Below are 13,389 nucleotides of genomic sequence, written 5' to 3'. Positions count from 1 at the left end.
GTTTTCCATGATTGTTTTAAGTGCAGTGCAGTCTGCAAGATGCTTTCTTGAGCCTCTCAGCAATGTATCCCCCTGCATCTTTTTCTAATTCAGTTTAAACTTTCCTTGCTTTTACAAGATCATGAGAATGGCAATATGAGTGAAGATGTTGTTGCATGAGATTCTTCTAAACACCTTTCTAATGGTGCAATTCGCTTTTGGTTTTCCCCTCCAGTTATTTCCATAGCACAGAAGATTCACCAAGAAGGAGACATTTATACAGGTATGTGCTTTAATAACCCCATATACAGAATTTCCCACTTCTTCAATTTTATATGAATGATAAGCAGTTGCAGTAGAAGCAGTTCCTTCAGGTTTTTTTTTCTTTAATGGCATTACAAGATCTTTCAATATGTGACTGGAAAAGACAGAACAGTGCAACCACTACAAAAAAATACTTCACACTTGGAAATGCTTTATGTTTAGCAATTTTCTCATATTAATGCAAATTTTAAATTTGTCTCAAGATTGACTGTCAAAAACTTTTCCAACAGAACTGCTTAGCACTTGAGGGAATTCAGAAATACATAAACTCATGCTATAAACTGTCTATTCATTCCAATAGAAGTTTTGAGAAATTAGATAGTAGTTCGCCTCTTCATGCAACTGAAAAGAATCAACAATATTTTATGATTACAAAACTTTTCCTGTAGTTCCAGAAGATTTTAGCATCATCCCTAATTGTATGATGAATAAAAGCGTTACAGCAAGCCATTGTTAGTGCTGCTAATGTGAAATATTTTGGAAGCTGATTACAAAGGGGAGGAAACATAAACTTTTAAATACACATTTCAGAATCATTATTCTATTTGCCCTATTTTTCTTCTGTCACCCTGCTGCCACCACATCTGCAGTGAAGGGCAGAGCTGGTGAAGGCATCAGTGGATAAGGGACAGTCAGTACATTTTCCATCTCTCACATGACATCATACCTTTTTTTTCCTCAGTGGGAAGGAAACTAGAGCAAAGTAAGTTACCTGTGATTGAATCATTTTTTTCTTTTTGAGACCTATATGCCTGCTCACTGTACTCCACGGTTTTTTGAGAGTATTTATTTCCCTGAAGAAAAATTTAAAATTTATATTAACCCTTCATTTTTCTTGAAATGAGAAGAAAATCTCACTTTAAAAATGGAGCCCAGGCACAGTCCAAGAGCTGCTGGCATGAGTGAAAATGCTCCCCACTCTTCCTTGTTGGCATCCATCTCACCCTGGTGCCTCATCAGCCTCATCTCCCCACACAAACAGAGAAAGAGCAGATGAAGACCTGTTTAGGTTTTTTTTTTTCCCTCCTTTTTGCATTTGATTTAGTAGATTTAATTAGGATTGTAATCAGAGATAAAATCTGAGCCTAAACAAGAGCCCATGATCTACTCATTTCAGCCTTTGTGATCCTAAGAAGGTTGCTCAGCCTAATCTCTTGAAATGGTAGCAAAAAACACTCATCTGCTTCACAGCAGAAAATTTGGAATGATTTCTTGGTTAATATTCTTGAAGTTTCAAAATGCTATAGTGGGGAAAAATGCTATCTATTAATTTTTGCTAATAATTTGTAATTCCTCAACATTCATTGGACTCTTAGCAGCAAATATGTGAACAAATGGACAGACCACATTACCTTCCTCAGCAACAGATCCCTAAATACAATCTTTCCTTTCTACTTGGGGGTTTTCAGAGCAGCTATTTATACCTGTGGAAAGGTCTTTGCCCTCTGAGGCAGCAGCTAGCAAATCAGACCAGTGATGCAACCAATAAGAAACTTAGAGAAAGCAATTCCAGCTCTTCATTGTTATAATATAAATAAGTGTTGAAAAGTTGCTCCTTTGTTTCATGCCTTCATCCACCAAATTATTACTTCCTCTTGTGTAATTGCAAGCATCATTTAAAAAAAAAAAACTGTACCTTCCTTCATAACCACCTGACCTTGCAAAATGACATCAGTATCCATTTATATATTCTCTATTCAAGCAGGAGGGGAAAAAAAAAAAAAAACATTACTGCTATTTAAACTCAACCAAATGGAAATACTTTGTCTCTTACTAATGTTGGACACATTAGATTTATATTCTTGTTCTAAAGAAAGGTTCAAGTAATGTTGCTTTCAAATAACATTTGCTCAGTGACCTTCATGGAATTGTATTAACTTTTTCAGTGCAAGCACAAATGGGAACTTCAACAGGAGGTGCCTGTCCTGTGATCTGATTGAAAACTGCACTTACTTCAGTGCATCCTTCAGCCACAATCTGGAATACTTCCTCCTGACATGTGAAGGTATGTGTTGGGCTCTGTTACTGCAGCTGTGCCTCAGGGGCAGGATTTTGGGCCAGCACTGATATATCCACACATCCTGTCTGTGGTCAGCTTTGAAAGATTGGCCATGAATGTCTGCTTTACTCTTAAATGAGTAAATGAATAACATTTTTCTTTTCTTTTCTATTTTTACTCTTAGCTAGAAAGCAAATGTTTACAACCTTTTTCTGTGCATACCTGCACAGAAGGTAGAGGTAAATTCCTCTAGCCACCACAAGCAAACTTAAAGGGAAGTAACAGCAAAACCTTTTTGGAGGATAAAAATACATCAGAAAATTTATGAGAGAGAAGCCAGCAAGGTGGGGTTGACTGTGGGTGACTGGGACTAAGTTCCAGATACATCAGCCAATACTGTGAACAGAGTGATTTAAAGTGAGTTACAATGAGAAGACAATTTGCCAAGAAAAGGCAGCTTACAGAAAAGTGCCTAATGAACAATGTGAATACAGAATATCTGCTGCTTCCCTGTCATTCAGCATGGATCTACTTTAACTTGGCATAATCTGCAGGTCCAACAGGGATTTCCTGTTTTGAAAATGCCTGAGAGTATCCAAGGGGGTAAAGATGCATTTCAGGAGAGGAGCCATTGAAGTTTTCTCCAGCTCTGTTAAGACTAAACACAGAACTCCACAAAACTTAATCCTATATTATTTAATTCTGCTTAATTATCCAAAATTGCACACAAAATGCATGCACACCAGTCATCTGCTCCTAAGATTGAAGCTGTTCAAATGGCTGTTTGTCCTCTGAAAAAAATGCTTGAAAAGCATCAAGCAAACAAAAAATTCCTTATTTTCAACAACTCAGGAGAGAAGTGAGGAGGTTTCGAGGGGATACTAGGAAGGAATTCTTTATTGTGAGTGTGATGATGCCCTGGCACAGGTTGCCCAGGAAAGTTAGGGATGCCCCTGGATCCCTGGAAGTGTTCCAGGCCAGGTTGGATGGGGCTCTGAGCAAGCTGGGACAGTGGTGCCCATGGCAGGGGGACATCAGGAGTCTCTGTGCTGATGCAGGGGCTGCCCCTTCTCTGACTGCCAAGTACCCACTGCTGCCACTAACTGTTTGTGGGGAACACCAAGGGTAAGGACAGAATATCTGAGATGGTAAAATGGGAAATAATCAAGATAAAATGGAGAATCAGAATGGTTACCATAGTATAAAGTAAAATACCTGGACTAGGACAATTGTAAAATCATGTTTTTCCCCTGGAAGGGAATGATAGGCTGTGTGTCAGGCATTTAAAGTTATTAAAAAAAAATCTGGCAAAACAGTACAGAAAAATAGAATTAACAGGGCAATGAACTAATTAATTTAATGGATTAATTAACTTAATGGACTTACCTGAAATAAATCTGAATTTATAGGTATGGCAGACAAATGCAAAGAAGTGTCATTTGTCAATAAACATTCAGTTCTGTAATAAATATTATGTTTACAAAGTTCCTTTAAATGAAAAACCTTGTTTGTTTTTCTTCTTGTTGTCATTTCAAGAACAGCTGTCAGGAGCTACCAGAGACAGCATCCATTTCCTTTGCACCAAGATAATTGTTTTACTACAGTTAGAAGCATTTGTGAATAACAAGATTAAGTTTTATAAAGGGCCTTATCAACAGTTATGAGGTGATTTGGTTTTGATTACATTATATCTCATCCACAAAAACCTGCAGTGATACCTGAAGAGATTAATGAGTTTTATTTGTGGGTACATTATTCCAGTACACAAGAATATAATTTTGCATAATAAACTATGGGCCTGATTCTCAGCTGCTGCAAACAATAACTCAATTATAAGGTCATTAGGGTTAGATATATTTACATCTGCTGAATATATCTGAATTTTCATTATTCAGGACTAAATTCTCAAATTTCACTGCAGCACAGACACAGCACAGCTGCACCTGTGGAGCTCATCTCAGTGTCTGCATTCAGATGCCTTTGGAAAGAATGTGCATACATGAGAAAATAGAGAATTCTTTGTAGAATTACCATTTTCACTGATTTTATAAAAATATTTCATTTGGTGGAGTTATTCCTTATTTACATGACTGAGAGGTCTTTCAACCTATTTGCTTTCAAGCAGTTTGCAGGAACCATGTTTCTTTTTGGCATTTTTCCTCTAGATCCATCTAACTTCAGATGTGTGCTATGGGTGCACTTGCAGCAGGGACAGCTCCCTTTGGTTCCTGTTGCAGCTGATGTGAGACAGGACAGTGGAAACCTCTGTTCTGGATGAAGTACAGATTGCTGGATAAAAATGTCATCCTGTCAGACTTTGGTCAGATAAACAGGTGTTGTGGTTTCATCGAGAATCACCTGGATCCCTAAAGGGACAATTCCTTTTCCACAGCTCCTCAGACCACAGCTTGGCCATGCCTCAGCTCCTCAGGGTGTTGGGTTATTGCTCACAAGCATTCATGCTCTAGTAGAGTTTAGATTAACAGAAAATCTTATTTATTCATAATAATAAGAATGAATAAATTCTTATAATAATGTGTTATGTATAACACATAAAAGGAAAAGCTCCTTGAATGAGGATATATCAAGGGACCTTGCAGATCCTGCAGTTGATCAGCCAGACTGAGCAAGCCCACCAGGGTGAACAAGGGTTTGTCTTACAATGTCTGCTCCTCAAGGGCTTCTGCCAGGAGTTCCCATCTTTGCTTCCCCCCAAAAATTCCCCACAGCTGGAGCCAATGTTCAAGACCAGACAGTGTCAGTACCTGTAGCTGTTTAGTGCTTTCTTCTCCATAATATGTCTAACATACATAAATTTGTATCTAAATATGTATGGAATACATAAATCTCAATAATATGTATAAAATTCATCAATATGTATAAAAGCACCCAGAGCTAAGGTCTTGCTCTCTACTCTGGGACTGTGACATGAAAATGTGTGTTCACAGTGATCACTGGTGTACTCTATGCCAGCCTCATATGTATCCTTGCAGGTAGCTGAATTAAGTGATTTTACTGTAATCAAGCCTGCAATAGCTTAAAAATTGTATTTTCTAAACTGTCCATAGGACAAACACATGGGCAAATATTTATGGCTTGAAAACAATTTCTGTACTGGCAGAGAATAACCTCCAGCATACCTCAGTTTCACTCTGTCCCTTCCTTTGTGACCTGCTGTTGCAAATTTCATTGAGTTTAGAGCCACAGACATGACTGTGGCTGAGCTGAACTTCTCTGCAGTGGATGGCAAGGTTGGTAAGATTGGAGAAATCAATCAGTGCTTATGAAATACTTCATGATACTTAAATGAAAGGCAAGGGCAAGGGAAAATATCTATCCTAAAAAAACCCCAAAAACCCAAGAAAGATCTGGCATCATTCATTTGATCCCGAAGGTCAAAAGCTGGAAGTTTTCTACTCTTTCTTTTGGTACTTTAAAGGCAACATATAATTTCTTAAAAGATTGTTTGCTGTCCTGCAGAATACATTTAACAGCACTGCTAACCTGGCACAGGCTGGAATGAGAGCAGCTGCTGTAGTAGGAGGTAACCTCTCTTGAAAGAGGACAGTGTAATGCTTACTGTCAGGAAGCAATATTTATTGCAATCAGTCAGTCCCAGAAGGCTAGTTACCTTATTTTTCATCTAATTTTATATGCTCATGATTGAATTACTGTAGCAGGATCTAAGGAAACATGATGCTTTGCAGACTGCTGTTAGATTATCTCCTCTAGACATGGTTGAAAAAGCAATATCTGCTTGACCAAGGTCACTTCTACTGTCATTTTTACCTTAAAATATGGGTTTACACTTCTGCCTCTTCTCATAAAGCAGTTCAGGCACCTCCAAGATAAACAGAAATAAAATCTGGATGGAAGTGGTTTGCTATTTTATACATAAATTTAATTGAGATGGATTTTTCTCATCTGAAATGGGATGTAAATTTCAATTTCATTGAGAAAAGGATAGGAAATTGTGATTTTTGGCTATGGGAAGCAATTTAGTCACACATAGGGTGCAAGGTTGAATGGCACAAGCCAATAAAGCACTAAAGCCCATTTTTAGGTGATAGATCCTTCTCTGAAGGATGAAGTCCTATCAGTTACTACCACTGTAGTCAACTGGGCAGTGTTTTAGTATTTCCTCTGTATATGGATACATACAGATATATATATAGGATATACAGAGCATATATATAGTATATAGTTCAGTTTGTCTTCAGTGACTCCTGTCTCTCCCCAGTGTAACCTGCCAGCACCATTTAAACTCAACTCCTAATGAGGCTCTTCACAGGGAAGGCAAGGGAAGCAGCCCTTTCTGTCACAGGGTAATTGGTACTCTGACACCCAGCTGCTTTGGCTGCAGTGTCTTCACTCCCATAAAAAAAAACCTGTGAAATCACAGAGAGTTTCAGTTGGACTCACAGAACTGGAAAATTCTTCCTGGAATCTGGAGTTCAAGTCCCTGATGTTGCAGACCATAGTATCGTAGCATCCTTCGAAGAAGGATGAAGAAGTTGGTCCTTCTCCATCAACTGACCTCATCCATAAGCTCATCCTGGCCCTAGGAAGGTGTGATTTTTTTTTTCCCACCAAGGGTTAATGGCTTTTGGCTCTGAGGCAAGAGGAACAGAGGGGAAGCCCCTGACCTGTGCAATTAATGACATTTAATACACAATGAAACGATGAGGGGAGGGCAGTGTTGTTCATGGGATGACCACAGCCTGCTAATTCAAGTTCTCCATAATCATGCATTGTCAAGAAGGAATTAATCATTTTTAGGGCTGTATCAAAGAAAATTGGAGGTGAGAGGACTGTAACAAGGGAAGATTTGTCTCGTGCTTGGCATGGCTGCTGGTGATAGAGAAGTGCCTTGGCCTCTACACTGTGTTATTCTTCATTCTGGGACCAATTAGGGAAGAAACAGCTTTCACTTTGAGGAGGGACAGCAGGGTAACTGAACAGGGAACTATCTTCTTTTATAGCCCTTCCTCCTCTTCCAGATACACTAAGATTGTTTCATTCCAAAATGCCATAAAACCACTATTGTTTATCCTGTCTCTTTGAAGATTATCTCTGCTGGAAGCCGTGTCTGTGGCTGACTGGCAGCCTTTATCATCAGTCTTGTGCAGGCCAGATGACTTTAAAGCTGTCTCTCTCTTTGGAGAAAACAGATTCTTGTAAGAAAAACGTTAAAATATTGTCACTGATTTGGCTCCTCTCTGGCACTGTCCTCAGTGTGCTCTGTGGACTCAGTAGCTTAGCCTAGATGCTGTAGATCAGTAATGACAGGTAACAGAAATGAAGTCATTTCTGCCTTTCCTAGCAGGCAGCTCTGAATCTGTGGAGCAAAACATTATGTTGTAACTGGGCTGTGCTTGAAGAAATACCCAAAGAACAAGTACAAAAGGAATTTATCTGGGCATATCTGCTTTTCCCCATGTGTGTCCTCTGAGCCAGTGATGACAACAACTCTGTAAGTGCACTGCTGGCCCTGAGGCACTGAGGAGTGCCTACAGGCCTGGGAAATCTTTAAAAACAGGATTTATTGCTCTTACGTTCTGCCAGACAAAATCGTCTTTCCGTCCCATTCACAGATAACAAGTGGTAAAAAGCAGTGATTAGAAAAAAACTTTGTGATTTAAGGATCCCCTTTGAGAGTGATTCATACTAATGAAGGAGCAGCACAACCAAATTAGTGATGATCTGAGTCAAGTTTCTCATGCCACTGGACACTCATTCTTTCCGTCTGTGGTTTTATGAGTTTTCAAGACAAGCGCTGCAAGTTTTTTTCTTTATAGAGACAGCAGGTAGCTATAAACTTCTCAGCTTCTCAGTTCCTTAAACTGTTTCTTGAGAGTTTGATTGTCTTCTTTCCTCCCAGTTGGTGAAACTTGGAAACACCATCTGGAGATGGGAACACTTAGGAGCATCACTTGCTGGTTTTGTTTAATAGGTTTATGCTGAGCCTTATTAAGTCCTTTTGTTATTCCATATTTGTTTTATTTTCCTGAATTTTTCTGGGGTCAGTAAAGATTTTCATTACCAAGTTTCATCAAATGATCTGGCTCTGCTTTGTGGCAGGTTGTCCTCAGTTTGCTTTTAAACACATTTTAACACCATAGAGCCCAGAGCACAATTTAACATGGTTCAGCCTTCCACTCTGGGGAGGTGTAAACCCCTGCTTTGGAATCCCTGATGTGGACACAGCACAAGTTCCTGCCCACACAGATGACAGAAATGAAATGTTTGCTGCTTCTGGAGTTTACCATAGACAGAGAAATGTTTAGTGTGGATGAGTCCAAGTCATGAAAGCCATTGAGGGAAATCAGTGTTTTATGATGCTTTAGGAGAAGCATTTGTGCTGCTTGTGACCAGGATCCAAACCCAAGCTCATGTCCTTGATCACTGCCATCTCCCTACACCCAGTCACTGATCGCTCACTGGTGTTTCTCCCACTTCCTTTTAATAACATTGGAAGGGTGTTCTACTAAAAATCACAGACCAGGACTCCTGGGCAAGGGAACTTTTAATGGAGGCTGGAGGTGGTCAGAAAAGTGGGAAAACTGGGTCATTAATGCTGCCTCATGTGCTGCATATCCCATGAACAGCGTGACATAAGCTCAGCCAGCAGCTGGGTGGGTGGGAAAAACCTTTGAAGCAGCAGCTTCCAGCATCCAGCATCACTGCCATAGCTCAGCTCAAAATTTAAACCCCAGGATTTAAGTTTTTTTTTTCCTTAATGTCTGCAAACATAAAATTCTGAGCAATGTTTTTAGTATTGTGGCTATACTTTGTGTCATTAGTACATAAAGATGTTGACCTTTTTTGAGGAGATACACATTTTGGAAAATCTCCTAGTATTTGATTCTCTTATGGGATTACCAACTGATTTAGACAAACATGAACATGTACCAGAGAAAAGCTAAATTAAAATAAATAAATCACATGGATTTTTTTATGAATTTCACTAACAAAATAACATTTTGCTTTGTATTGGCCATCTACTTATGGATTCAATCTGTTTCATCTACACTTCTTGTAAGTGGCTTTGCAGAATTTTTTTCCCTTGAAAATTGCTTAAAATACCACTTTTGTGAAGATTTTGAATGTAACATTCATCAAAAAAAAAACAGGGGTTCTACTCATAAAGACTTATTTTGTGAATAAAAATGTCTGAATCCTTTCTGCCTCAGAACAGAAGTTCATGACATTTGTCTTTCACTGTGAATGAATCAAATCACATTTTTCTTCAGTTTCTCCATCACAATCAGGGGGCCATGTCACAGAGATATTTTTGGCAGCAATTTTTACATTTATGTCTCCTTCAACAGAAAGAACTTAATATTATTTAGTATCTCAGGAAAATCCTTTACTGATAATTGTCAGGACACAGGAAGAAGCAGTAGAAATTTTATTGCTGGGAAAATAAATACTGCCTTAAGTTTTTAATTTGAAATATGGAGAGGTATGAAAATCCTTTTGCAACCTTTCTCCAGATGATCATTTTCATGTTTGTACCAAGTGGGAGCAGAGGTACAGCGAGAATTAGTGGCTTGCCTATGGACACATCTGGAGCCAAGTATCATGACCCCCATTTCCTTCCTCATATTGCAAGGCAGTGCTCCAAGGAAAAGCAGCAGTGACTCCTGGAACAGACCAGAAATATGACTCCTTCTGCAGCCTGTCTCATAGTGGATGGTGGATAATTAACCCTCTTCAGGATTTTTGCAATAATGTACCCATCAGGGATGTGTCTGCCCAGCTCCTGCAATAAGAGGCTGCTTCATGCCTTCAGGCAGGAGAATAATGAACCTCTTTCTACATCTTCCTCAGTTCCCTCATTTAATCAGACCTTTTAACCTGTGCCATTTGGGCCAGACCTACCATCCCAGGAAAGCAATGGAAAACCCAGAGATGAGGTTATTTTTACTAACCATGGACAAGCAGATGTAAATCAGTGATTCACAAAGCACAAGTTTATAAAGCAGTGTTTTAAACCTCTCTACACTGCCCATGTATTGCCTTAACTATCACGTAGAAATGTTGCATGTCACAGTCTCATCAATAACATTCCTGGAAGCAGATTGTAATTAGCAGTTGTTATGCTCAGGTAAACATCAGTGCAAGCCATAATGGAAATACACAGGTCTTCCCTGAATATACTGGGCTATTTATGAACTGTAAAACAGCTCCATATTTAGGAAAATATATCTGCAAAAAGCAGGTGCATTGCTTTCTTTGTTCCCCTTTCTGTTACAAAGTAATCATGGTTTCTGTACAGTACTGTTTGATTCTCTAAATCTTGAGTTAGATATGGATAACATTGATACAAATACTTACAAACAGGTGGTTTTTACAATAGTTGCTTTAATTTGTTGGCCCACATCCAAACATGGAGAATTCAAAGACACATTTGGTAACAGTGCCCTGAGAAGTCCTAAAACCAGCTGCCCAAATGCTGGTTAGGACACATGGATTTGGGTTTTTTCTGCTGTCACAAGCTCCTTTAGAGAACTGAAGCAGATCTTGTAATTCCAGCTTCCTAGAGGTGTTGTGAAAATAAAGTCCATTACTGACTGCAATGCTCAGCTGTGCAGTGACAATAAGGGGCACAGAGGCTCTTAGACGGATAAATTTCCAGAACAGTTTTGAAAGCTTCAGTGAATCTTCAGTCTATTCACTGCAGAGAAACCTTCCTAGCACAGGAACCCAGCCCTTAGTATGCAGGAGAGCACTCCTGTGGCAGAGCCAGCATGTGAAGTGATGAAATGGTGCTGGAGTGAGGAGTTAACAAGGCATGGCTGCAGACGTTTGCAGCTCCGCTGGTGCCTCGTCTCAACAGCAATTCAATAACGAGCCTGTAATTACACCACGGGCCTTAATAAGTGCAGGGCCAGTCCTCCCAGGTGCTGGGTGCTCCTAATCCATCCACCCACAGCAGCAGAGGAGAGCTCTGTGTGTTGCAGGATGGGGCTCCAGCCAGCCCAGCCTCCTGTGCCCCCTGAGCATCACTGAGTGACTTTAGAGACAGGCAGGGATCTCCTGAACCAGGGAGTAGGCTTTGAGTTGTAGCAGCACTAAAGCAGTTATGAAAAATGTAACAACCCATTTTGGCTTAAAGTACATCATTATGTGTTTTCACAGCACTGTGAGTGTATCAGGATCTGGGAGATCCAGTGCAGCTGCAAGGGGAAATATCTTCCCTCTTTTTTCACTTGGAGCATCCTCAGACATGTATGTGTGTGCTAGTTGCTTCTTGTGGGTGATATGGAACTACTGAGCTTCTTAGAAGGATTTGAACAGAGAAGCAATTTGCTTCTCCAATGCTGCTGAGGTAATATTTCATTAGGAGAGTTTTCTGTCCATAATGTCCAAATTAAAATAATAGAAACTCTTTTTCTTGCTTTTGAGGGATGAAGAGGCTGAAGGTCCTATTTAACCTCCCCAGGTAACCACTCCATGGTGACTTGGAGCATCTCTGGCAGATAACCAGGGAAAGCTTGTGGTGGTGGGAACAAATATCTCACTCCAGGGCCTGAAAACAATATTAGATGCACAGAGAGGAAATACCTTCAAATAATCCCTGCTTAAATTCAGTTAGGTAGAAAGCCTGCTGCCTGGCAAGATTTCTGAAGCATATGGATTTAGTGTCAACTAAAAATGTCATAAAATTGCCCATCATGGTAAAGGAAAAGCATCTTAAAAAGGCTCACTTCCTACTGGAATTCAAGTAAATGCTTTCTAAGTGCAGCTGGTCCTGCTAAGAGGGCCAGAGCTTGGCAAGTGACCTTTGACAAATATCATGATAAATTAAGTAGTTGAGATCTAAAGAGAATTAATTGGATGCTGAAATAACTATTAGCGCTGAAAATGGGTTTTACTAACCAAGTCAAGAGCCTATGGGTATAAAAGTGCAGTAGGCACACCTCAGTTTAAGCAAATGTGAAATGCTGATACCTGGATTTTATTACTGGGAAATGCACCAGCTGGAAGCTACAGCTCCATGCAGGCACACCAGTAGCTCTGAAGACTTCAGGCAAGGCTGAGAGCCCCCTTTAAATACTTTCTTTACTGCTGACACCATAAGCAATAACTGCCAGGTGGTGACTGGGAGGAGGAAACTCAGGGGAAGGTTGTTTCTGCTGTCCCTACAGGTTGAGCTTCCCTGGGCCCTACCTCATCTTTCTGTGAAATGCAACCCCCTGATAAGCTCCTTATTGTATTTTTCCTCAGTACATCTGAGGAGCACAGCACTGCCTGTCCACAAGGACTGGAAGATAAAGTCAGTGCAGATCCATTCTCTGTCCACCTCGGGGCCTTTTTCACCAATCCACAAACAGCTCGCTCTGAGCTGGGCCCAGGAACTGAGCTGAATGAAAATTAAATAGATTTTTTTCTCTCTCTATGATGGAATCAGAAGTTCTAGAAGCTGTTCTGCTGCTTTACTGGATAATTTTAAAAAAAATTCTGATCTTGCAAGGCAGTGGGATATGCTGGCATGGGACCAAGTGGCTGAGGTGAGGATGGGAATGGACAATTCTAAATTCAAAGTCTTAGGGAACCTCAGTGGGGATCTCATCATCATATAAACACAGAATCCAACTCAGGAAGGGACCCACAAGGATCATCAAAGTCAACCCCTGTCCCTGAACAGGACCACCCCAAACATCATTTGGAAGTTTCTTATGGGCCACCTAATGACTGTAGCCTATTGCTGCTGCACTCCAGAGTAGAATGGTATCATATTCATTATAATTCAAAAATAAAATATGGTTTTCAGCAGTTCACCCAGATGAAATTTTTCTTTTGAATCCCACCAAGTGCTATAATATGCTTCTATATAAATTTTTGCTACTTGGTTCTTGATGTGCAGGTCTTGGGGGTTTGGGTTTTCTGAAGCATCTGAGCTGTCCTTGGCTGGGTTCTGGGTCAACAGCAAGGGGCAGAAAGCCAATGTTTGTCATTTGTGTGTTCTGGGGGTCTGAACACGGTGGGGTCTGTCTAGGTAGAGCAGGGTGGGCAATCCCCAAGAGGTTCTATCCTTGTGCAGCCACACAGTCCAGGTATCCTGGCCAAAATACCCAAAA

The 13,389-nt window shown here is 40.1% G+C and overlaps 1 protein-coding gene across 5 annotated transcripts in view; it reads left to right on the top strand.

The window, feature by feature from the left end:
• The window catches only part of DPP6 (dipeptidyl peptidase like 6), a 539,779-nt gene that overhangs the window by 502,308 nt on the left and 24,082 nt on the right, over positions 1-13,389 (top strand). For all 5 annotated transcript variants that reach the window (XM_086865510.1, XM_086865515.1, XM_086865495.1 and 2 more), the window contains exons 15-16: positions 215-262; positions 2,190-2,308. In XM_086865510.1, the coding sequence (XP_086721636.1) occupies positions 215-262; positions 2,190-2,308 (167 nt within the window). The remainder of the gene's footprint in view (positions 1-214; positions 263-2,189; positions 2,309-13,389) is intronic.

The sequence above is a fragment of the Cyanistes caeruleus genome, chromosome 1, assembly GCF_971803275.1.
Source record: "Cyanistes caeruleus chromosome 1, bCyaCae1.hap1.1, whole genome shotgun sequence".
Lineage (NCBI taxonomy): Eukaryota > Metazoa > Chordata > Aves > Passeriformes > Paridae > Cyanistes > Cyanistes caeruleus.
This window is presented reverse-complemented; position numbering and strand designations above follow the sequence as displayed.